This window comes from Hemicordylus capensis, chromosome 3 (genome assembly GCF_027244095.1).
Source record: "Hemicordylus capensis ecotype Gifberg chromosome 3, rHemCap1.1.pri, whole genome shotgun sequence".
Classification (NCBI taxonomy): Eukaryota; Metazoa; Chordata; class Lepidosauria; order Squamata; family Cordylidae; genus Hemicordylus; species Hemicordylus capensis.
This window is the reverse complement of record NC_069659.1, coordinates 105918372-105945913: the sequence shown is the minus strand read 5'-3', so window position 1 is coordinate 105945913 and position 27542 is coordinate 105918372. Positions and strand designations below refer to the sequence as shown.

Here is a 27542-nt window from a genome sequence, read left to right as displayed (position 1 = left end):
GTCTCTCAGTAAAGGTTTTGGGTTAGACTAAGATGCTTTTAGTTAGACAATTTTTTGCCCAGTGGCAAATCTATCTTAGGAAACTGTGCCATTACCAGTGAAACAACCTTTAAGAATAACTCTGGGAATGAATGTTCACCTTATACGTAAAAGATCCTTTCATATGCTACTTCCGGTATAAAAAAAGATGAAGTCTGCATTTTGAAATGCTAACTGTAAGATGTAGGGGGAAAACCAAGATCAGCCGGCAAAAAGCATTACCTCTTGCAGTTGCTTTTAATGTGCAGGAGGGTGTGATGCTGTATGAATGTCATGAAACCCATCCTATTATATCCAAAATATCCATCTTAATTATTTTGAATGCCAGTAATCCCAATAGCTGTCGGTCTAATCACTATGCCTACATTATGTACAATCTCTCCTGTTTGAGGAGATTAACCACATTATAATGCATCAAAACTAGTATGAAGTACATTACATGAAGATTTAAAGCCACATTGAGAAAAGCTTGTCAGGGTCAGACAGTATAGGACAGACAGTTCTTGACTGCTCCCTGAGCTGCTATTACAATTTTTATAATAATCTCTACATCCAGCCAAGCAGTAGCAGAAGATTTTACATAAGGGAAGAGTTTGTATTCCAACAGAACATACCCAAAAGAAAACAGAAGATTTTTATTACCCATCAACATATTTCTATGCAACTGCCAGCAATAGCACTGCATAATGTAAAACAAAATTCATGATGCCTTTCCCAGTTTTACAATGAACTATTTGTTATGGCTAATATTCAGATTTATGGAATTTAAGAAATTTAAGAATTTTTTTTGGCATTCATATGCAAAGAAACTTGGGAAGAGGAAAAGTTGGGTATTTACAATAATTTTAGGTAATGCTCAAAAGATATATTGTACATTCTAATAAAAAATACACACACAATATAATTATGTATTTATCTCAGATTTTGCTTGCCATTTTAAAAAGAAAGTTGCACCAAATATTCTAACAACTTCCAGAAGAGTAGCCAGGTTAATCTGTTATAGAGACCACCAGTCTTGTAGCATCTTCAAGACTAACAAATGAATTGCAGCATTTTGTGGACTACAGTCTACTTCACCAGATGCATGAAGTGAATAGGGTTGCCAGGTCCAGGTGGTAAAAATAGTCTAAATCTATCACCAAAAAGTGGAAATAGTTGGTGCTGTTCACCAAAAATGTCTCACTTTGCATTTTAAAAATCACATAAAATGAAGCACCTCTGAGACAGCATTTAAAAGACAGGAGACTATTACTAAGAAGGTAGTCTTAGTAATAGTCCCACCAACCAAATCTGCATTGGTGGTGGAGCCAACAGCAGGAACTAAGACAAATATCTGAGACTGGCAGATTCATATGGGTCAATGCATTCTGACAGATACCCTGGTCCCAAGCCATGTAGGAATCTGAAGATCAAGACTGTTGAGGGGTGTGAGGAGAAACATTAAAATCCCTATACACCACAGTATTCTCTGGTGGTAAAGACATTTAGTCCAAGAGATTATCTGAAGATGTAAGCTGACTTAAAAATAAAATAAAAGATTTATTAAGAAACTAAACATCGCATACTAAAGAGAGAGTCATTGAACAACATACCCAAACAGGCAATAGCCTTCAATAACAACTGAACAGGTCTAACTGACCAAGACAGACCTATTAGCATCTCATCATGCCTCTAGTGGCCAGAATAGGTTACTGTGGTGCTAAGAGCAGTGATTTAGAATTCTCACTTCTAACACTCATTCGCATGGTTCCCAAGTTATCCCCTGCTAACTTGGCAAAGAGGCACCTTTTAACGTGGCAATTCTCTTTATTTAGCAGGGGGAGAGTAACTGGTCCTACCCACCCCCAGCACAGTACCCCCAGCGACTGTTGCTGGTATCTGTCTTATGTTTCTTTTTAGATTGTGAGCCCTTTGGGGACAGGGATCCATCTTATTTATTTATTATTTCTCTGTGTAAACTGCCCTGAGCCATTTTTGGAAGGGCGGTATAGAAATAGAATGAATGAATGAATGAATGAATGAATGAATAAATAAATTGTTCAAGCACCGATTAACAACTTCCATCATCTCTCACAATGCAAGGAAATGAACTCTTGGCAATGCCTTTATAAGTACTGTACATTTCCAAATATCTCTGTTGGGTAGTATTTCAACTCAATGAGACTCTTTTTTGTACATCATGTACATAATGGTATTTTGTCTCAGTATGCTTTGTTCTGGATGTTATCTTCTCCATTTGTGAAAGCAAAATATAGTTTTGATTGTCCTCAAACAATTCAGTTTGTTTCTTTTCATCAACTCCAAAGTCTTGCAACAATCTATGTATCCATGCCATCTCCTGACAGGCTTGCGTGACTGCTTCCATAGAGGAAAGAGCAGCAGTGTTTTGCTTTCAACTATACAAATTAATTGTTCCACTTCTAGGGGGGGGAAAGAAAAAAAGAACAGGTATCCACTTGTGGATTGATGATATGTTCTGCCTTCTGCCTCTACATAACCCACTAGCCTAAGATTACTACTTGCTGGCAATTTATGTTTTAGATGAGCTGTACCTTAAGGTACCTACCCAGTCTTTTAACTGCAGTCCAGTCATTTTTGGTGAGTGTGCTCAATTTCCTGCTTAAAATTCCCATAGTTCCTGCAATGTTTGGTCTTGTTACTGTGGCAATATATAGAAGTTTTTCAATTGATTTCTGGTATTGCCCATTGTCTGGAAGAAGCTGGTTGTTTGTAGCTCGCTTCAAGAAGTTACTGTAGCTTCCTTAGCATCTGTAAGACCCAGACATTCTAACAAGTCTGTAATCTTTTGTTTCTGATTAAGAGGATAACCTTAATCTTGTTTTCTTTCTATCTGTCTCTGAGATAATAATTCCCCAATTACTTTACTTCTATTTCTTTGTTTAAATACTTTACAGTCTCATCACTATCTTCTCTGTTTTAACCACAATCAAATCATCAACATATATTAGTATATAAGCAGTGTTCCCTGTAAGAGGGAATCCCAGATGATGTTGACTACAGCTCTCAGAATGCCTAGCTGCAGTGGGCTTTGGCTGAGGTTGCTGGGAGCTGTAGTCAATATCTGGGATTTTCTGTTAGAGGGAACACTGTATACAAGTCCATCTATTATTTCTAAACCTTAAATAAACAAGAGTCAGCTTTTCCTTGACTAAACCCTTGTTTAACCAGCAAATGATTTCATTTTGTATCCCAGGTTCTTGCTACTTGCTTTATACCATAAATGCTCTTTTGGAGCTTACACGTCCCTGCTTACCATATTCCTTAAACCCTGGCAATTGCTCCATGTAAATGTCCTTAATTTCACCATGTAAAAATACAGTTTTGACTTCTAAATGATCTACGTACATTTTCCTTCCTGTTGCAAAACAGAAGAACATTCTTATAGAAGAATGTTCTACTACTGGGGCAATCATTTCATCGTGATCCTTCCTCACCATATTTCTGACAATATCCTTTAGCTACTAGCCCTGCTTTATAGTGTTGGACACCTTCTGCATCGTGCTTCACTTTGAAAACCCATATGCACCCTGCAGTTTTTCTTCCAATAGGCAGCTCCATAAGGATCCAAGTATTATTCTTATGCAGAGATTGGATTTGTTTTTCTGCAGCTTTTCTCCAACTGCAAGCTTGATCGGCTAGCATTTTATCAATACCCACCCATGTTCTAGGCTCTTGAACATTTTCTTCTCTAGTAATATATGAGTCTTTTTGAACTAACCTTTGTTGTTTCTTGCTGAGCAACTTATCTTTGGCTGAGTCTTAATGTTTTCATTTTGCTCTGGATAGTTAATTGGTACAATAATTACATAAACTTCTTTCTCTGATTTTTCTTGTTCAGGCAACAACAGCATGACAACAGCAAAATTGTAAAACATTAGTTAAAATAAATGACAGCAAAAAAATCAACACATTACAACAATTTAAAATTTTAAAGCAATGTTTTAAAACAATGTTAAAACTATTAAAACAGTATTTAATTAGAAGCATGGGTGAACAGATGCATCTTTAAATTTTTTAAAAAATCTGTCAGCGATTGGGAAGCTCCTTTCAGTAGGGACCGCATTCCAAGGTTTTGGGGCAGCAGCAGAGAAGGCCCAAGCAGATGAGCTGGTGGCCACTGCAGACAGACCTCTCCTGATGATCTCAATGGGCGGTGGGGTTCATGACAAAGACGATGTTCTCTCATTCTTGTGCCCGATTACCTGAAAGCCTGGAGACTACCTGAGCAGATATTACTGAGCTGCCAGATAGGAGCCTCCAAGGTAATTCTCTCTGTGGGCTTGCAGTGGACTAATCCCTGCACCTGACTGAGGATAAGGGGACAAGGACATATATGGATTAATAACCAGTTGAAGGATAGGAAACAGAGGGTAGGTATAAATGGAGGAAAGCAGAAGTGGGGTCCCCCAGGGATCTGTACTGGGACCGTTGTTTTAATGTATTCATAAATGATCTAGAAGTTGGGGTAAGCAGTGAGGTGGCCAAATTTGCAGATGATTCCAAACTACTTAGGGGAGTGAAATCCAAAACAGATTGCGAGGAGCTCCAAAAGGATCTCTCCAAACTGGGAAAGTGGGTGACAAAGTGGTGAATACGGTTCAATGTTGGCAAGTATAAAGTGATACACATTGGGATGAAAAACTCCAACTTCACATATATGCTGATGGGATCTGAACCGTCGGTGACTGAACAGGAGAGGGATCTTGGGGTCATGGTGGACAGCTCATTGAAAGTGTCGACTTAATGTGCGGCAGCTGTGAAAAAGGCCAATTCCATGCTAGGGATCATTAGGAAGGGGATTGACTATAAAACTGCTAATATTATAACGCCCTCATACAAAACTGTGGTGCGACCACACTTGGAGTACTGGGTAAAATTCTGGTCACATCTAAAGAATGGCATTAAAGAACTAGAAAAGGTGCAGAAGCAAGCAATGTAGTTGATCAGGGACCACGAGCACCTTCCTTATGAGGCAAGACTACAGCACCTGGGGCTTTTTAGTTTAGAAAAAAAGACAAATGCAGGGAGATATGATAGAGGTCTATAAAATCATGCATGGTGCGCAGAAAGTGGACAGAGATAAATTCTTCTACCTCTCCCATAACACTAGAACCAGGGGTCATCCCATGAAATTGACTGCCAAGAGATTCAGGACCAACAAACGGAGGTACTTTTTCACACAACACATAATCAACCTGTGGAATTCTCTGCCACAAGATGTGGTGACAGCCAACAACCTGGATGGCTTTAAGAGGAGTTTGGATAACTTCATGGAGGAGAGGTCTATTAACGGCTACAAGTCGGAGGTCTACAGGCCACCTCCAGTCTCAGAGGCAGGATGCTTCCGAATACCAGTTACAGGGGAGTAACAGCAGGGGAGAGGGCATGCTCTCAACTGCTGCCTGTAGGCTTCCAGTGGTATCTGGTGGGCCACTGTGTGAAACAGGATGCTGGCCTAGATGGGCCTTGGGCCCAATCCAGCAGGGCTGTTCTTATGACTGCCCAAGAATACTAGCGTTCCTCTTTCGTTAGCTGTGGACTTGTGCGGAGCTGCACAACCTTGGGTCTGTGCAAGCATTCCACTGCCTATCCCTGCTTTACTTCTGCAACACCACAGAGAGGGATCCCAAATCTTCCCCAGGGACAGGAAGTAGGAAGTACTCCCTTGGAGTCACACAAGAAACAACAGAAAGGACATTTAACAAATCTCTTTGTCTTTTCTTTACTCTCTCCCTCTCCCCGACATTCTACTGCAAGCTGTTAGTCTTTATTCCCTCATTTCCCCCTTCCTCATTGCTCAGTCTATGGCAGGGCTGCTCAACTCCGGTCCTCCTGCAGATGTTGGCCTACAACTCCCATAATCCCTAGTTATTGGTCACTGTGGCTGGGAATTATGGGAGTTGTAGTCCAAAAACAGCTCCCCCAGTTGTTTTTGGACTACAACTCCCATAATCCCCAGCCACAGTGACCAATAACCAGGGATTATGGACTTGTTGAGCAGGCCTAAATTGAGCAGGCCTGCTCTATGGGAACTGCCTTTATCCTTAGTGCTACCTAAATTGCAGTTCCGTCACAAAAAAAGAACTTTATTTCTTGTTTGAAAAAGTTTTGTCTCCATGCATGTTTTTCCTCTGGGTACCGTAATATTGACATTTATCTGTGTCCACACTGCAATCCTTTGTTATACACACTTGCGAGTCTAGTTTTTGCATCAATTAAAACCATGAATGCACATGTGGTAGCTTACGTGTGTCTGGAGCAAGTGTGTTATCAACTCCCTCTGGAGCCTATTTGGACAGGCATTCACAGCAGTTAATGTTAGAATTGTGGCAGAATTTCACTTTCTATACAGTTTATATATTAAATGGGTTTGCCTTTTTATTGTATCTTTTGTTATTTACCCTTAAAGCTTGTGATTAAGTGGAAGCGGAACTAAATATATGAACAAACCCCAGTACTATATTTCATACTTAGAATTGTTTTCTCCCATGACTGCTTCTCTGTACCTTCCTTTTAATGTTCATAACATGTGCAAAAAGAAAAAATCCAGCTTACAAGAAGCAACCCAAATAAAAAAAAATCTCTCATTCCTTAGGACAAAGACTGTACCTTTAGGAGAATTTTGCTGCCATTTGAACTGCCTCTTACAAACACTAGTGCTGCAAGCACATGCCTGTTGACAGAACCAGACTTCCCTCCCACACTACTCTCAAGGACTTGCATTTCAAACAAAGATCAGGGAGATTCCACCCCACCTCCCTCTTATCTCCTGGTACAGTAAACATCACATTTCTGGCTTGCTATGCATAACAGACAAGGTTGTTGCCACGGTACCTAACCTACAGAGGCTGGGAACACAGATTCTGATATACAGTTGCTGCCGGCTTTCACTCTCTCCCATGACTGCAAATTATTACTAGGCTTGTTATCAGCATCTAACTCCTCCCTTCCTGCCCAGCCCCATTAACAGTGAAAAGTCCTTGACTCTGATGTGTGAAGGTGGTGTCAGAAGGCATTTCATAAGAACTGCCAAAAGAATTTTTATGGCAATACTCAAAAACAAGAAACTAAAGACATGGATCACTAGGGACAAGAAGTCCAATATACAGAATATCAATGTCTTTAGCCATGCAAATATATAAATAATCAATTTCAAACCATCACAATATAATAGCTGATGAAATACAATTCAAAATATACAGCAAGAAGATCACATCATTAAAGTAAAAACAAAAGCAAAAGCAAAAGGCATAAATTATGACTAAAAATAGCAAATCAACACATGACATCTTAGAAAGGATGAACTAATAAAAATAGCTTGCAGAACTGGGATGTGCAAATCGGTTCAGGTACAAATCAATTTGTACCTGAATTTAGCTGATTCGGGTGATTAGGAGACAAAACAAATCACCCCTGTAGTCTACTGGCTAGATTTGGGTCTAAATCGAATCATGCCTGATTCGATTCAAATCAGTTAGAGATTTGGAACCCTCCTATCAATTTCCGTAGATTCCCAGCATTCATTTAAAAAAAAAAAAAAAGCTAAGCTCTAGCCCTTGTAGACATGGAGTTATGGAGTAAAATGTGTGGTCACTATTTTTCAAGTGTTTGGATTCTTTAGTGTATAATAACATTTCACTATGAGGATTCATTTCACACTTTCATTTCTTATATTCAATTTGAATCTCTTTTGGACAGTGCCAAATGTCAGCTGCCAGGTGCCAACTACACCCCATTCCCGCAAGGCAGTGGGGTACTACTCAGTGAATGTTCTAGGATTTCCCCCCCAAGTGTTTTAGGCAGAAGCGTATCTAGGGAAAATAGTGCCTAGGGCAAGCACTGAAATTGCGCCCCCTGTCCAAACATCTGACACCCATCTTTCAGATAACTTTACCATAATATCAGCTGGAAAATACAAGTCAAGCTCATTAATCTTTTAATATTTCTAAAACTATTTAGCAGTGGATGTAGCCAGACGAAAAAATGCTGGAAAACTACAAATTTCCGTATGCTGGGGCTCATGAAATACCCAAATACTATGTGGAGGTGTACTTGGAAAACTAAACAGAAGTGCCTGTCTAATTCTCTACTATGCATTGTAGCATCACTATTACATCAGTTTTAAAAATAAATGGAGAATTTGACTTTCCCCAGATACTCTGAAAATAATTAAAGGATATGTAGAGTAAACTGTGTCACTGCTTGGAATATATTCTAGTATTTCAGAAAAACAGTTAAAATGAGAGAAAGAGAGCAAGAAACTCCCAGTGGGGCTTAATACTAAGGATTTCACACTGATTCAAAGACAAACTCACCATTAATAGCCATATGATTAAGACATCACATTTAACTCACTTATCAAAAGAAGCAAAGTAAGAGCGAATGAATACAATCCTAGCTCATAAGCTTCAACTCAATATTCACAAGCCCTGGTTCTCTGTACATAGTTCCAAACTGAATATGTATATAGTGACTTATATTATATTAAATTTAAAATTATTTTTTAATCTGTAGCTCCTTCGGGGGGCTTCCTAAAGGCCGTGGGGGGTCTGCAAAGGTTCCCCCTCCCCGCACTGGCCTCTAGGGCCTCACAGGGACCATTTGAGCATGTGCAGCAGCCATTTTAAAAAATAATTTATTTAAAATGGCCGCTGAAAACAAAATGGCCACCGTGCATGCTCAAATGGCCTCTGCGAGGCCTGGCATGGCCTAGGGCCTCACAGAGGCCATTTTAGCATGCACGGTGGCCATTTGGGTTTTGGTGGCCATTTTTTTTAATTTTGAAAAATGGCGCCCCCCTTCAAGTGGCACCCGGGGCACGTGCTCTGCCTGCCCCACCCTAGATATGCCCCTGGTTTTAGGTTCTTTGGTGTCTAATAACCTTTCCTCATAATGAATACCTATGAAGATTCATTACACACCAAAGAGTCTAAACATCTCAAAAATTCCTAAAATATAAACTGAGTACCTAGCAACTTGCGGGTTGGGGGGTAGTTGGAACATGGAATGCCACTAATTCCCTACCTCCACCTGCAAAGCAGTGAGGCCAAAATTAACAGAAGAAATGAAGGTGTCTAATGAAAACACAAAAGAATCTAAACACTTCAAAAATTCCTAAAAAAAATAAACCGAGTACCCCAGTGTGTGGGGAGTAGGTGGATGTAGTCCACCTAGGGAGGGCCCTGCTTAGCAAAGGGGACAATTTACCACATGACCAGTTCTCCTCCCAGCTAAGAGATAAATTCACTGAAACGCAGTGCATTTGTTGCAAACAAACTGAACATGTTCCTGCCATAGTGTGGAGGCAGAATACAACACACCATATCAGTTGCAGTTTTCCAACTGTCTTCCAGTGAAGACTATGCAATAGGAGTATGTATGGACTGGTTCGTAGTCGAACTGTTCAGCTGAGAACAGGGTAGTTCCAGTGTTTCAATTGCAAATGACTATGAACGAGATCAAGCTGGTTTGTTGGTTTGACCAGACCAGCCGGTTGGTCCGACAAACTGGTTCCCAGAGCGGCGGTTCGGTCTGAAAATGGACTGGACCACCACATGTGTCTGTACTCACCCCTACTATGCAGAGTACATTGCAGGACAGTAGCAAGACTTTTCTCATGAAGGTGTGCAGCTGCATACAGGGTGTAATAAATAAATGGCATTCCTGATCGTCTGTTTATCAAGTAGCAAAGTTGGGTCGAAGAGAAATGTCAAGTTGCAAACCTACTTAGTCAGAGAAACCAAGCCCGCAAATTCGCCTCTTACGAGCATTATGTCTTGTAAATATTATCCGGCTTTACTAGATTCAGCTCCAATTAGCCCTCATCCTTCCTCTCATCACTGCATGCAGAGACTAGTTTATAACACAAAATGCTGTTTCCAGGTGCAGGATGCTCTAAGTCAACCAATGATTTTTCATCCACTTCAGATAGATCTCACCCAGCTGCTTTATGCAGATATTAAATAAGTGGCCTCTGTGGAACATGGCATTATGATTACAAAACATTAAATATGCATCTCCAAGGCTCAGAGCTAAACAACATGTTACATTAAATGCACAGTTTGGCCCTATGGGTGTACTTAAAAACACACCACACAACAACAATTCAAACAACAGCTGCAAGGATAATCAGGAATGTGGAACGTCTGGAAATAGTGCAGTATTTACCTGAATCCAAGAATTGTCCCCCGCCCCCAAGTTTTTTGATATTAGAAATCAGAAGGTCATCCTATATTCAGTTCTGTTCCTTTCAAGTAAATGCAGCTATAACCTGTATTTAACCTCTACTTTTTAAGGGAGTCATCTTAAACTCAGAGTAGTCTTCTATTCAGGTAAATATAGTATTTAATTATTTCTCCTTGGGCACTGGTCCTGAAAATTTTATTCCATGAAATTGCTATATGCCTGTTAAAGGAAGATGCCATTGATACCAATATTTAAGGTTTAAAAAATAAAAATACCCACACACTCACTAGGGATGTACAAACAGGTTTGACTGTTCGGGTCGAACTGAACCAATCCCTGTTTGGTCCGACTCTGGACCAACCCACCCTCCGAGGGTTCATGAGTTTTTTCTTTCAGTTTTTGGGTTTTTTTACACTTCCCTCCTCCGGGGGAGTTGTCTGAGGTGGCAGGGGGATTCATGGAGGTTCCCCCTCTCCCCGCCAGCCTCTATTATTTAAGAAATCGGCTGGATAGGGTTAACCCTAATTAACCCCCAAACCCTCCACTTTAGAGGCTGCCGCGCATGCGCAATGGGCCTCTGCATAACCTCAGCTGCAATTGTCTGGGCAATCCCACTAGCTTAAATGTCTTCCCCCTGGCCCACCACCATTTCCAGAAGCAAGCTGGGGGGAAGGAGTGGCTGTGCCAAGTGCAGTGGCAGCTCTAACAAGAGCAGCCATCACACTCATGTTACAGGCACCCTGGGATGGGGGAAGACCTCTCACTCCTAGCGTTTCCCTTTATGTGAGCATGCAGTGAAGTAAAGGGGAGGAAGGCAGGCGAACACCCTCCCCCCCCCCCCCAGCAAGGGTGTGTGTACCTTGACTCTCAGTCTACGAGTTGCCTAAAGAGAAATTAGTAGAATGAGCATAACATTATCCCTTGGTTGCCAATAAGTGTTTTCCCAAAAGTCAAACAAAAAATCCACAGAATGCTGACACAGAATGTCAAATGTTACTGAAAAGACTAGGGCCAAAAAGAAGCACTCACGTTTTGGTCTCTAAATGATCATCTATTCAAACCATCAAGCAGGTCTTCCAAAAAGTTTAAATGCCCAACTGAAATGGACCAAAGAAGGCTGTTCCATCCAGGATATCTGGAGCAGGGCTGCACCCTTGTATTGTCAATTCCCCCAAATATGTTGGAGACCAATCTGTATTTGGCAGGCCATCACCACATAAAAGTCTTTTGGGGCAAAGGGTTTAGAAGAAGTTTGATTTCTGCCTCTGTTAGAGGAGATGTTATCCCTCTAGAAGCCACTTCTCCTGGCAGCAATCTATTGTTGAGAACATAGAAGCCCTGTGTTTTATCAGATGCATATTTGCTTCTGGGAAGAATTCAAGGTGACTTCTCCCATGCAAACCTCTTGCCTATTAAAACTGTCAGGAAAGGAGTTGGCAGAGCCGTTTCAACAAAGTACTTGATGCACTTTATTCTAAAAGAGTACAAATAGGGAAGCTTCCTAAATACATCCCTGTATTCAGGGATATATAAATACCGGACAAGAAGCATTATCTATTTGCCAATGAGAGAGAAAAGACTATAGCCTACGTATACCATGACAGTCAGAGAGACAGAGTGAAGCCAGTGGAACACTCCTGAAGTACTTTCCCAATGGACTCTCTCCCTCCTGACTCCCAATTTACATAAATTGGTACATTGGAATGTTTTATCAGGTAATTTCCAACCTTAAGACAGCTTTGTGTACAAAGGGAAACATGATAAATATTTATAAAATTATGCACGGTGTGGAGCATAGAGAAAAGTTTTTCTCTGCCTTATGACAGGGTCATCTTATGAAACTGACTGCCAGGAAATTTAGGCCTGACAAAAGGAAGTACTTTTTCACACTGTAAATAAATAATCTATGGAATTCTCTGCCACAGGATGTGGTGACGGCAACCAGCTTGGATGACTTTAGAAGGGTTTAGACAAATTTATGGAAGGCAGGTCTATCAATAGCTTCTAGTCTTGATGGCTATAGCCTACCTCCAAGTTTAGAAGCAGGGTGCCTCTGAACATTAGCTGCAGAGGAGCAACAGCAGCAGAGAGGGCATGCTTTCATCTTCTGTTTGTAGTCTTCCAAGAGGCATCTGGTGAGGGACCGTGGCAAACAGGGTGTTGTACTAGGTAGGCCTTGGCGGTGATCCAGTAAGACACTTACGTTCACTTGTCATGTTAACATCAGTATAAGGCAGGCCTGCTCAACTTCAGCCCTCCTGCAGATGTTGGCTTACAACTCCCATAATCCCTGGCTATTGGCTGCTGTGGCTGAAGATTATGGGAGTTGTAGTCCAAAAACAGCTGGGGGGCCTAAGTTGAGCAGGCCTGGTATAAAGGGCAACTCCAGATGTTATTTTACTGATAATCAGTTATTTTATTGAGCACACTTTTGCAGTTACACTTATTTCTCTTTTGATTAAATCTGGAAGAAAAGCTGAAATATATGAAGCAATTCTACACTGATGTTGACCAGGGTCTTCAGACCAACTATCTCCAGGAGTCTACCTCTAGGTATATAAAATTATAATAACCTCCCTACAGCATATTGTTATACATACTTGAGCAAAGCAGTTTTTGGAAACAGTACTGTATTTGTAATTCTTTGGTTTTTGGGGAGCAATAGTTCACAGTAGGAATAAAAGAGCGGGGAAACAAGCCCTGGCATGTAGACATGAAAAGCTATATATAGCACCAGGAAGGAAACTGATCTGGATTTTCAATGTGTAGAAAGCCAACTCACCATTAAGCTTGGGGTGTGGGGGGAGGAACCTAAGCCCAAACAAAAACGTTATATTAAAAAACCAAAACACCTCTCAACCAATTATGGCCACCATAGCTAAGTAAATACTGGTTGCTTTACTTTGCATACAGCTGAATAAGGAGTTCTACAAAGTTAAGTTAAACAGCAGGAGGAAAGCCCCAAAGAAAGCAAGACGATTGATTAATGATGTTTGGTGAGGTCCTCCACTTGCCCATTATCATGCAGAAAGGATTCAATGGAAAGGGTATATTCTTGGTATTGAACTGCTCACTGGATCACTTTGAAAAGTCTTTTATGCTTCACAATGTGGTCCAGCATTTGAAATAAGAGTTTAAAACTTAAAGAAGAGGAGGCATATAAATGATTCCTTTGTTTCTATCCTCTATTGCTCCCTCTCCAAATTACAAAGACAGGTGGTATTTTTATTCTCCATTGTGATTTGCATTGACTAGACCCTTCTTAGCTCTTTTTAAGCAAACAGTGCTTAAGGCAGAATGAGGACAGTTTTATGCTGTCTAATAATGAAGTCTGTGGATACTTCTCTGAAATGCTAATTCTGACCCTTCAATTTATTGACCCATTTTCATCTCCCAGTATAGACCTCTGCTTTCAGTACTAGAGGTGTGCATGAATTGGATTCTGCTATTCAATTCGAGCTTGAATCAAATAGCAAAATACAAAATACTCGAATTGATTCATCAAAATAGTGGCCACTGCCAGCTGTTTCGACAAATCAATTCGAATCAATTTGAGTGATTCAAGTGATTCAGCCACAGGGAACAATGGGGAACCTGAAACACACTATTGTTCCCCATGAGTAGGCCCTAGAGACACCAAAGTGGGCTGGGTGGTAGGGCCCAATGGGTGCTACTTATCACTGAACCCACAAAAGGAGTGGGCAAGTGGGTGAATTTTTTTAAAACCTTCCCCCAAAACTCATATAGGACCCACCAAGCAGAAACATAAGCTCAACTAGAAAAACACCTTCAGCCACATTTTGACTGAGTACACCTTGCAATACAGAATGCAGATTGCAGAGCAGAGCAGACCGTAAAACACAAGTTAGTCTCAAGGCCAGACACAGAGCTCATCACAGCAATCACCAAGAAATATTACACACACACACACACACACACACACTCCTGAGCTGCCACTGACCATTTCTTGCCACAACACCATCTCAAAAATAGACCAAATCACATCTCAAGGAAGGCAGGCAAGCACCCAAGCTCTGCCTTTGTAAATCTGAGATCCAGCAAAACAACATCGTTAATAGCACAACATATTATACTCAGAGCCGAGAAAAGAAAACCACAAAATCATACCTTCCTTGATTCCTTCCTTCCTCTTCAATGGCACACTAAGGGCTCACTCTGCCTCCCCTCCCCAAGCCCTTTGAAAACATTTTGAAAATTCCCACATTTTTTGTTCTCCCTCCTTCCACCCTCCTGGATCAGCCAATGGGAACACATTTGCCCATGACAACACTTGATTTGGAAGTGAGTACCAGAAAACCAATTAGCAAGGAGAAAAGCCACCAGAATGGCATTCAAATCAATTCGAGCTCAAATCAGGCCCTTTATTTCAAGGGTGATTCAATTCAAATCACTTGAATTGGCCCAATTAGAGCTAAAATCAATTTGCCTCAAATTGATTTGCACATCTCTATTCAATACCATCTAAGGCATCATGGTGTGCCAGTGCCAGAGTAACTGTTGCCATTCGCCATCAGTTTCTGCTTTAACGGCGACACACTCAGTTGCCAGACTACATGTTATGCTAAATGCATAGTTTAGCATATGCATGCTGGGTTTCTTTCTATTAAATATCAGTTGCAGTGGACAATGCCTGATGCAGACTGTGGCAGGCTAAATAAAGTCTTTAACTCTTACCTTCATCACAATCCCAATCTGGATCAGGCTCCCCTGTGGCTGCTTCTCCCACCCAGAAGAAATGCTCCATTGGTACCAATGGAAGCTCTTCTCCAGGACGGGGGAGTGGAAAACATCTGTAGAGAGCCTGGTCCATAACATTACTAAGGTGGAGGGGAAAGGGTTAAAGCCTCCTTCTACCCCTTCCACTGAAAGGGGATAGTAGATCAGCAGCCCTCCCTACACTAACTGAAAAGGTAATGAAACCTGCAAGGGCCAAACAATGTACTCAATGCAGCTCATTGCTTGGAATTCAGTCTCTTAGCCATAAGAGACAACATATCTGAATTGAGAAATATTTGACTTGAGGAATCCTGTTAAGAGTACTCCCCCCCACACACTTTTCAGCCCATACTATATGCTTATGATTCTTCAAGGCAGAACCAGAACTTTTCAGGTCTATACTGGCAATGCCAGAGACCAAGGAGGAAAAGGCATTTTGCAATGAAATGCAAGGGAAGGTTGGCATCTGTGCCCTTCTCCTCTGCTTGATTCTGATAGCAAAAGGGCTGAACACGTCTTTGGGAAGAACCTGAAGGGGAATTAAATGCAACAGTAACAAAGTTTGGTATGCATATGCTAAAATACCATCCCTAGAAAATTAAAGGCGAACCATAGAAAAGAAATTCCTCAGCAGAGTAATTTCCTCTCAAGTGTGAACATGATTTCCTACTACTGATTGATTTAGCCCCGAGGACTAGCACTAGCAAGGATTAAGTCTCAAGCCTATAGTGATCTCTACTCTTTAGGAGATTCAGCCAATCGGAACCTCACAAAAACAATAAATTCAGGCACAGGATTTCATTGCTGCTCCTCACCAACAAGAGATTAGGAATTCTAACTTTAGAAAACTAATCTTACTTGCCCCTTCTCTCTGAATACGAGTAAGGTGGAGGGTATTCAATTAATTTGTCAAATATGCTCAATTTTAAGGTATAAAATCCCTCCCTCATTGCTGGTTCTTTAAACAGCTTCACATACAACTCCACGCTCAGCTTCATACAATTTACTACGTACAGTAGTACGTACTAAAATCCATCGTTTACAGAGCTGTTCCTGGGAATCGAGGCTGCACTGATTTTTGTTACCTTGACCATTCACCCCATTGCAAAGCCCAAATAGAGTGTGCATTCTGTGGATGAGTCCCAGAGATTCCCATGTTACTAGGCACGCTTGCTATGCCATTTTGGGTGCCTCTGTGTATCCATCAAACTTAGCCACTTAGTCATTTTCTTTCCCTATCCTGCTTGGAAGAGAAACGGTGGCTACATTCCAGGTAAAAGATTGTTCTGGCAATGCATTTCCCTATGGTGCCTTTTCAGGTCATTTACAAACAACTGTAATGGACTAAAGGAGATTCTCCTCTCTGATTGCATCTGAGCATAGGCAGAGAGAGATGCAGGGCAGACCCTAATTAGAGTATAGTAGAGAAAAAAGGAAAGGAATGCAAGTTCTCTTCCTCCCATACACTAAGGAGCTGTTTTAAGGCTAAACAAAATTTCTCACCTCATTTCCTCCCTGCTGTTATCAGACTTGAAAGAGTAATGCCAGACTGCTTGATGCACCCGCCCTCCAATTTCTATTTAGGTGCTTACCTTCAGCAAATCCTTTGTGAATGTCAAAGAGAGGTTCACAAAGAATTTGCTGAGGGTAAACTTATAGGGGAGCTGGTTATTATAGGATTTATGAAATGGTTATTATAGGAATCTGTTGAGGGTGAGCATATATGGGAGCCACCCTAGACATAACCCAATCAATAATTAATATTCATGCCGTATTTGAAATACTTCTACAACACTAAAAATTCCTCAAGGAGGCCCTTTATCAGTTTCCTCCATTGAAGCTTCTTAGTCATGCCTCAGGGTATGACTTAGCCTATAAAAGCCCCCTCAAAGATGGCATCGCGCTCTTGCCATGCACACTTGCACCCTGCAATTGCCAACAGACTCAGTATCCCACACTGCTTGGCACACCTCATTGCTTGCCTCAGGCTTGAGCCAACAGGAGAGACGGATCCCTGGCTAGAAGCAGGTAACTATGAAAAACAGCTTTTCTGTTTCTTTTTCTTTCACCCTCAAGCCTCTTTCCTCCGGCCAGCATTAAAGCTAAACATCCTCTTTTCACATTCTGTACCCCTATTACCCTTTAAGAAAGCAACTCTTTGTTTTCAAACACATGTGTCTACCTTCCTTTGTTTTTTCCAGTGCATCCATACTGCGGCCAGCTTTCCTAAAGTACTTTAAGGTTAAAGATTGCTGTTGACTGGTCTGCATCCATTTGATGCTAATTTCCTGACTGAGCAAAGCAGAGCCATGGAGTGTGATGTTTAACATGTGCCCACACATACCTCTTAGCACCCAATTCTGAGAATATCTGGTCTAAAAGGCTAATTTCACTATTTTGGGTTTCTCGACCACTCATAAGCCACTAACCTAGCTGCCTCAGAGTCACCTCACCAAGCAGATCTCCAACCTGGTTGTTCCAACCCAGGAAGGCAACAGGAAAAGTAGATACAGCCCCTGTAATCACCCACTTTAGGACAGGGATTACTTTCTCTTCTATCAATCAGTAAAGTGGAGTTCCCAGCCAGGGACCCATTAATTAGTAGGCTGAGGCAGCACTAAGCCCTGATCGGGTCCCGGACCCCCTTTGGATATATTAAGCCTTGTCTCCATAGGATCAAAAGCCAATTCCAGGCTAGCAGAGTGGACATTCTTATTCATGAATAGGTCTCTCCAACTATGCTCAAAACTTAACAAAATTCTCTAAAAATCTCTACACTGACCTACTTTGCTAATATCCTAAATTACAGTGACCAACCCAGGAGAACTGCCCTCTCATATTTGTTTTTTCTCTGATCCTGACCTCACCTCTTTCCTGAACCAGTGTTTAACCACAGCAGGATTATAACACCAGGCCAACCTATATACCAGCTGCAGTGCATTAACTTGTTTTGTCTCTCCACTGCTTTTCAAATCACTTGTTTCCCCGATTCACTGCTTGTCTTCTCAGTCAACTCCCTCTGCCTGTCTCAGAAACCATTCCCACATACCTTGCAAAGAGAGAGGTAGTGCTAACCTCAAGTGGACTTGCTAGGAGTCAAGCCTTCCAGAATCCCATTCATCTCACCAGTTATTATTGAATGCATTGCTTTTCTTTGTTAATACTACTGCAGGCAAGTGCAGCCTATCAAATTCCTCACATTACTGATTTGGTTTGCTAGTATCACAAGCATAGATTTATTTTACCAATTCCCCAATTGTACACTAGCTGCTTTTTAAATAAGTGTTGAATAGCTTTTTAATAAATGCTGAATAGTAATTAGAAGCTTGTCATCTTGTCAGCTCCCACGTTTATGCACAAGTAAGCCCTAGCTGCCAAGATCTCTTAGTAGCCACAAGTCTTGCCCCACAGGCTCTAACAATTCATAATGCTTAATAAATACTCTTGATGGATCAAATGTGCAACTTGTGTGTGTTCCTGGATACAAGTCTGCAACTGTCTTCCCAATTATCTTTTATCTGTTTCAGCTACTTTGCTAGCAGCACTATTTCTTGAAATATGGGAATTACTCTTGCTAGAAGTTGATTCACATCTATCAGGAACAGGGCTTTCTCTGCCTTGGTTCCTTTTTTATGAAATGCTCTCCATTGGAAAACACACTAGACAAATGGATGTTTTAAATACAAGTCAAAGCTTCCCCCCATCCTTTAATTCAGTAAGGCTTTTGGCACATAGGATAAGTAGTTTCCCACTACTTATGCTGCCTGCTGTATTGTTTCATTGTTTTTATTAAGACATAAATGGAAATACATACATACATAAAATGGAGTTGATCGTTTCTTCACCACCATTTTAAGACAAATGCTTTATAACACTTATCCAGATTTTGAGGTAGATTTCCACTCCCAGCTGCATAAAGGTGCGTAAAACAAGCAAACCATTGTCCTCCCAGCTATGCTCTTGTTGTCAAACTCTTATCTACACTCTGGTACATAATATATCCACAGGTGAGGCTCCTTACCAGTTATGATATTTATGTTATTAATAAAGATGACACAGGGTAGAAACTACCCCAGAACAAATAGGCTTTCTATGGTGGGGTGGTTTCTATCCCATGTCCATGTTAAGCCATTTGGGATGGGGGGAAAATACCCTGTTTCTCTTTGGAACCTTCAGTTTTGTTTCTCTCAATGACGAGAGTGTCTCAAAACCAGTCTGAGGCACTGCATAGTTCTGTGTTCTTGAGTTGGGGAACATGCAACCAATTCCTCCCACAATGTCAGACCTAGTGTTTGAACCAAGTAAAGCATTTGGAAGCATCTGACCTCGCAGAAGTCGATTAAGGCAGAGAAGTATGGTTTGAAAATATGATGGTGCTGTGATGCAAAAACACCCTTCCCACTGACAGGGAATGTTTACCTAGAGAAGCAAGCTGGAGGACTGCAACAAAGATAAGTAAGCCTGCAAATTGCAGAGCAATGTGTACAGCCATGGAACAACAATTGGGGCTGCTTCAGGTGAATCGCCTCTCTACATTTATTTTATTTATCAAATTTGTACACTGCCCCAAACTTTCATCTCTGGGCAGTTAACAATAGCATAAAACCAATTAAAAACATATACAAAAAACTTGAAAACAATTTAAAAATAAACCAGAGATTAAAATTAATTTTTTTTTAGGAAGCTGATTAAGCTTGGGCGAAAAGATGGGTTTTCAGGTGTTTTTTTGAAAATTGCCAGAGATGGGGAGGATCGTATCTCAGCAGGGAGCACATTCCACAATCTCAGGGCAGTGACCGAGAAGGTCTATCTCTGTGTAGCCACCAAACAAGTTGGCGTAACTGGAGATGGACCTCTACAGATGACCTCAATGGGCGGTGGGGCTCGTAGTGAAGAAGACACTGTCTTAGATACCCAAGGCCTAAGTTGTTTAGGGCTTTATAAGTTATAACTAGCACTTTGTATTTTTTCTGGAAACCTATTGGCAGCCAGTATAGCTCCATCAGTAAAGGAGTAATGTGGTCTCTCCAAGATGACCCAGAGACAACCCTGGCTGCCGCATTCTGAACCAACTAAAGTTTCCAGACTACGTACAAAGGCAGCCCCATGTGGAGCACATTACAGAAGTCAAGACTGGAGGTTACCAACAGATGTACCACTGTTTTAAGGTCATTGATCTCGAGAAACAGGCGCAGCTGGGGTATCAGCCGGAGTTGATAAAAAGCAACCCTGGCCACCGACTCAACCTGAGAAACCAGAGAGAGTTGTGAATCCAGAAGTACTCCCAGACTGCGAACCTGTTCCTTCTGAGGAAGTGTGACCCCATCTAGAACAGGGAGATCAAAATCGTCTCTAGAGTTCCGACCAAGCACAAGAAGTTTTATTGTCTTATCTGGATTCACCTTCAGTTTATTCTTGCTCATCCACCCCATTACTGCTTCCAGGCAGGCATTTAGGGAGGCTTTGTCAGCTCCTGAAGAAGTTGACATGGAGAAGTAGATCTGGGTGTCATCAGCGTACTGGTAACATCCAGCTCCAAATCCCCTGATGATCTCTCCCAGCGGTTTCATGTAGATGTTAAAAAGCATTGGAGAAAGGGAGCCTTGAGGGACATCATACTTCAGCTCAGATCTCAAAGAGCACCAGTCTCCAATTGACACCATTTGGAATCTATCCAAGAATTAGTAGGGGAACCACTGTTAAACAGTGCTCTCCACCACCAACACCCTCAGATGCTCCAGAAGGATACTATGGTCAACAGTATCAAAAGCCACTGAGAGATCCAAAAGGACCAACAGAGTCACACTTACTCTGTCAATTCCCAATTGGAGATCACCCATCAGGCTGACCAAGGCAGTCTCTACCCCATAGCCTGCCCGAAAACAAGTTTGAAATGGGTCTAGATAATTGCTTTACTCCAAGACCACTTGGAGCTGAGAGGCCACCACCCTCTCAATTACCTTGCCCAGCCATGGGAGGTTGGAAACAGGCCTATAATTGCTCAATTCTGAGGGATCTAACGCAGGCTTCTTTAGAAGCGGTCTAATGATTGCTTCCTTAAGACAAGGAGGCATCCTGCCCTCCCTCAGATAAGCATTTATGATTTCCACCAGACTGTATACAACAACATCACTGCTAGATGGAACAAGCCATGTTGGACAAGGGTCAAGAGAACAAGTGGTAGGCCTCACCGCTCCAAGCAGCTTGTCCACATCCTCAGGTGTCACAAACTGAAACCGATCCAGTCGAATCACATAAGGGGAGTTGTTGAGCACCTCCAGCTCAGACATTAAATTAATTGTGGTGTCTCCATCTAAGTCGGCCTGAATCCAAGAGATTTTATCTGCTAAAAACTCTGTAAACACATCACAGCGAGTAACGACTCCAAATTCTGGTTCAAGGGAGGGGAGCAGATACTAGTCCCTTCATAACCCTGAACAACTCCGCTGGACGCGCGGAGGCAATACAGGCAGAAAAGAACTGCCTCTTTGCCACACGTATTGCCAGAGCATAGATCTTTAGATGTGCTCTATGACGCAATCTGTTGGATTCGAGTCAAGTCTTTCTCCACTTGCACTCCAGTCACCTACCTGGCTGATTTAGCCCCCATAGATATCCCGTATACCAAGGGGTATATGGAATCTGGACCTATCTAGATTCTATGCAGTCCAAAGCCTTGTTGACATGTATGTAGAAGGGTGATTAAGATGAGCATCCCTCTCACACAATTAAAGGATCTGCCAAGAGCACACCAGCACATCCAACAGTGACATCAGGGCAGGTGTGTTCTTGCCACAAACCTGATGTTCTCATATATGTGGGGCTATTTTGATCTGAACTGCCCTCAGAGAATTGTGGTAAGGGATGCTGTTTTGTTTTTTTAAAAAAAACAGTGTATAGCTGGCAGACGCTCTCCTGAGCAAGGAGTTGACTTGTGTATGCATGAGGCACAACAAGCCAGACATATCCCCAGCAATGCAACCACATAAACAAAGGGAAGCACTGCTATCTGTGTTTGACTTGGATGGACAGAAGACACTGGTATTGTATGTACTCAGGAAGTGTGTGCCCAGGACAGCTGACAAGAAACCAAGAAAAAGATGTGATAATTGTGGGTGACTGGCCTGTAGACTGCACTTCAGCAGCTCCCAGATTGCCTTAAGATCAGTCACAGTGTGTCCTTTCAGCTGAAATGCTGAGAACTGAGATGCTGAAGTATGGATCCTCATTAGTGTGGGGTTTGAAATCTACATTTTAATTTGCTAACTGCACACATTCTCAGTGAGTCATGCAGGGCACCATGCTTGGGATGAGAGGGTCACTGCTTCACTCCCTGGAGTGAAATGTTAAATCATTGTGGGTTTTGTGCCCTGAAAAGTTTGGGGGGCATGCAGTGTAACCAATAGGACTACTTGGGAGTAGGAATTCCTACGTGTGTGTTAAAAAATCATGACTTTGGATGATGCTATGTTCTGCAGTGTTTCTTCTACTGCACTGAGGTTTACGCATTAAAGCACAACATTTGGAATTAAAAATTAAACGGCATAAGGCCGTTTAGCAGGGGGAGAGTAACTGGCCCTATCCACCCCCAGTACAGTACCTCCAGTGACTGTTGCTGGTGTCTATCTTATATTTCTTTTTAGATTGTGAGCCCTCTGGGGACAGGGATCCATCTTATTTATTTATAATTACTCTGTGTAAACCGCCCTGAGCCATTTTTGGAAGGGCGGTATAGAAATCAAATAAATAAATAAATAAATAAAGGCAGAGCATACTTACAAACTGAAAACAGCTCCTCACACTGGGCTCAATGTTACTGCCACCAAAAGAGGCAACTTCGCCCAGCTGCCGGGGGATCTGGATAGAATCATGCAGGAGGAGGCCCAGACGGCGCTGATCACAGAATCCAGTGGGACTGGCTACCTGCTTGAACAGATCTAGAGGAAGGGAAACAAAACAGCAAAAGCCATTAAACAATGAGAACAATGAGTTGTAGCTATACACTGTATCTCTGATCTCCGTATATGATCTCCATAATTCAACACACATCTTTCTAACCAGCACTTTGATGGTTGTTTTAATTGTTTTAACTATTTTAATTAGTTTATTTTAATTTTGGTATTTTAATTGTTTTGTTTTTATGCCAAGTGATTCTTTGGTTAGGCAGTATATACAAATAAATAAGTAAATAAATAAATATTTTAGAAATAAATTTGTTTTCAGAGATTCCAACCAATTCCTCAAAGGCAGGATGCCTGTGAGTACCAGTTGCAGGGGAGTAACAGCAGGAGAGAGGGCATGCCCTCAACTCCTGCCTGTAGGCTTCCAGTGGCATCTGCTGGGCCACTGTGTGAAACAGGATACTGGACTAGATGGGCCTTGGGCCTGATCCAGCAGGGCTGTTCTTACATTCTTATGTAAATGGTAAGACATCTTCATGATTCTTTTCTTCTTATTATTTTGGTCACAGTTTTGCAATCTGGAGATTCCAGTCTTTTCTCATAGTTTTGAAATAACTGCTTTGCAGCACTTATCAATAGAAATTCAAACAATACTCTATGCTTATATGTCTTCAATTTCCCCACTGAAATAAATGGGATTTACTTGCATGTGAAAGTGTTCACAATTAGGATGACAGAATACAAGCACAGAAGTATTCCAGAATGATATATGCATGTAACCCAGATTCCCTATCTCTTTCTTATTCACATCAATCATTGGGGGGAAAAACCCAGAACAGCTTGGTTTGGTTTTGACAGGTATTTCATACTGCACATAATCCAATGTTATAGAAAGAATAACACTTCACAGAACAAAGCTGCATTGCCCACTGGGAATGTTCATATCACAAATTGTACCATGAGTTCAATTTAATTTACTGTGAAGTAGTTATACTGCACGTATTTTGAGGATATGTTAAAGTTTTTAATAAGAAAAAAATCAAGTTATGATCAACTGAAATATTTATTTGGTACTATCCCAGTTACCAATACATGACCTGAATAAATCTTGCTTATTTTTCAAAACATTAAAAAAAATCTCAGCAATTTAAAAATAATGTGGTTTTAATCCTACAGTCTCTTTAATATTTCATTTCCACTAGGGTGCCGTTATAGAGTCGCTCGAGTATAGTATACAAGTGTCATAACTTGAGCTTTTAACATGTGCTTTTATGTTGCTTCCATTTAATTTGCCTATTAAAGACATTCCTAGCTAAGAGTGATCTAGTATACATAATCTAGGGCTCTTTTCTGTAATCTGGATTTAGGAAGTTTCTTTGCAGTAGAACCAATGAATCAATACTATCAGGTTATGTAAGTAGATGGATGAACATCAGAGTTATATATTGCCTATCTCTCTCCAGGAACCATCTCTTTAGGAATTCCACAAAGAGATAGTGTGAAGAAACCACTTCTAGAAGTGTAGCTATAAGTAACCAAGAGCAGCTTTTGTCTAAGAAGCACCAGAAATGACTTGGGGGGCACATTAACCAATTTATTATTTCTTTAAAATACAAATAAATATGCTGAAGAATAATTAGCAGCTAAGTCATTAGTACCATCTACTGAAAACCTTTCCTGAGAAACACCAACAGATGAGATCAGTCTGGATAAACATTTTTATCTTCTGTCTTTCATAACGCTAAGCACTGGAAAAATTTTATAAGACAAACTAATTTTTAGCTATACTATTATATGGACTGAGGACAGAAATAAAGCTTCAGAAGTTCTACTTAAAACACGCAGATGTTTTAGTGCCCACGTTGATACCATTTCTGGAATAGGAAAATTATCATCATGCCCTCAAACCAGAAGAGGCTTACACGAGTACGGAATATTTATTTTCTTTGGAGTCTATTCCATCCTGAAGGATGCAAGCAAGTAAACAAGCACGGCTAGGATCTGATGAACCACCCAGATTAGGTGAACGCACACATAGGATTTTTAGCTTGTATTTTCCAATCATCAGTCCCACCATGCCACACTGCAGATCAATGGGACATTTAAAAGTGAGATCTGCTGTTCAAAGAAGAAACTACCACTGGACATGCCTACAGTAATTTTTTGGATCTTGGCCTATAAACAGAAACTAATCCATTTTTAATTTTTTGTTTCATTTATCCTATTTGTTTGTTTATTATTTATTTAAAATATTTATACCCCACCCCTCCAGCACATTACTGCTTGGGGTGGCTCCCAACATTTATAAAAGAGTCACAATATAAAAACAGACTAATAAAATTAACCAAATTAAACAAGTTAAAAATCCAAGCTAAAACCACAGTTTATATCACTGTAAATGTAAACATCCTGGCCACAAAGCAAGCATATTGCTGTCCACCAAAATCCAATAGCAATTAAAATGGCAAATATCAGAAAGAATTCAGAACTCAGTTTTGTCATGTTTGTCAAATATCAGAAGGGCTCATTATGGAGTGATTTTTTTTTTTTAAATCCCACATTTCCTGAAAATATCAACAGAAGGTTTGGGCATGTAATTATCTGATTATGTTTTCCACAGGAATGGTCTAATGTGGGCCGTGGATTGACTGAAAGTGACCTCGTGCACATGTATTATTCAATTAAAGTGTCTCTGGGCTTTAGGAAAAAAATTTTGACGAGCATAAGAGGAAGGCCCCACAAAAAACGAGAAAATATCCAAAAAATATATTTTATAGAAAGTGTCACACGATGAAAATCATAGCACCTCAGAAACAACTTTTGTTGTTTGCTTAAAAAGAGAAAAAGGAAAATGTGTGTTAACTCTTAACTAATTGACTTCTATTCTAAATGCTGTGTTTCTGGAGCAAATAGCAGAAACACACAAACATAATAAAACTACAAAATACTTGAAACATGACTTACACCTGTACTTATCTTCCAGATGTGCTTTACACAAGGAAATTACACCAGTTTTAAAAGATAAGACCCGGATCCTTCCTGTTCGACCCCTATTGAAATTAAACATAGGAAAAAGAAAAAGTCATAATACAATCAACAGGTACAATTTACTATTTTAAACTGTATCAATTAAAGTGTAGAAATTTAAAAGAATAAAAAAGAAGAAATTATTCTCCAAACCCTTTTGTGAAGCATAGCTACAAAGCAGTAACAATGAAATAGTTAACCTTACAATAAAACAATTATGCAAATAGGCTAGCAGTGTTTCAGAACTGTATATACACACATTATAATTTTTATAGGAAGCATCTGTAGAAAGGACAAATTTTGGTTTTCTCTATAAATCATATGACTCATTCACACAGCTGAATGGCAGTTTGTCGTAGTATGCAAAGCTAAAACAATTTGCTTACCTAGAAGTAAGCTTTAAATATTCTGCCCTACAGGTATTTTGCTTTTTAAAATGTACACTAAGAGACTTAGAAATTTTTTCTTAAATTGGTACTCTGGTACTTAACTGGTCATAAGTAGTGAATAATTTAAGAGTTGCATGTTTCTTATCACAGTCAATGCCATTATTGTTCTTTTACTTTTATCTCTATAGATCTCAGGTTCTTTCCAAAATTGTTTCTACAAAAATGAGATCCTTTTAACAATCTTCAAATTTCACTAATGAAATATACTTTAAAATGGGCTAAGTGACCAAGGACTCTTGCTGTTTTAATATTCCTGAATGGCTCCTCAGCTCTGCTATTCAGAAAGCTGAGTTATTTAGTGTTGCTATGCAATGTGTTTTTTGAATGGTTTAGGAGCTTCCTTTGTATACTAGGGTCTCATGAATCTCACTTAATGATATATATATGATATGAACTTGAGCTACATAGATATAAAATATGATGACATATCATCATTACACAATAAAATAGCAGCAGAGACATTGGACCACAATACCAATGGTTTGTTATATCTATACACTAATGCAGAGTATTGAAGATAAGATGAGCCTGAACTCTTAGTACAAGAAGAAAAATATGACTTGATAGGCATAACTGAGACTTGGTGGAATGACTCAAATGGTTGGAGTGTAATGATCAACGAATATAACTAGTTCAAAAAAACCAGATACAACAGAAAGAAAGGGGGCGTGGCATTGTATATAAAAAGCGTGTTCACCTACATAGAAATCCAAGAGAGCTAATGCAGAAATCCAGTGCACATCTGGATATACAAAAATAATAATGTAGCTGTCGCCTACTACAGACCACCATACCAAGGAGAGGATGTGGATGATGCTTTCCTGAAACAAATTACAGATGCTTAAAAAAACCAAAAAGAAGAATCAGTAGTAATGGGAACTTCAACAATCCTGATATGTGTGGGAAACAAATTCTGCTAAGCACTGAATCTCCAGCAAACGTCTGACAACTTCCTCTTGCAGAAACTGGAGGAACAAACTAGGAGATTAGCTATCCTCATCTTGATCCTAACCAATAGGGGAGAGCTGGTCAGTGAGAGGTTTGGGGGAAAGCGAAGTAGTAATGCTGGAGTTCTTGATCTTATACCAGGATTCTCAAACTTCAGTCCCCAGATGCTGTTTGACTACAGCTCTGATAGTGTTCAACCACAATGGCCTTTGGCTGGGGAAGATGGGAGCTGTAG

At 40.5% G+C, this 27542-nt stretch overlaps 1 protein-coding gene across 21 annotated transcripts in view; it reads right to left on the bottom strand.

Moving 5' to 3' along the window:
• Positions 1-27542, bottom strand: part of DMD (dystrophin) — a 1901967-nt gene that overhangs the window by 70755 nt on the left and 1803670 nt on the right. For all 21 annotated transcript variants that reach the window (XM_053308495.1, XM_053308494.1, XM_053308505.1 and 18 more), the window contains 2 exons: positions 25848-25933; positions 22762-22919 (listed from right to left, as the gene is read on the bottom strand). In XM_053308495.1, coding sequence (XP_053164470.1) covers positions 22762-22919; positions 25848-25933 — 244 coding nt within the window. The remainder of the gene's footprint in view (positions 1-22761; positions 22920-25847; positions 25934-27542) is intronic.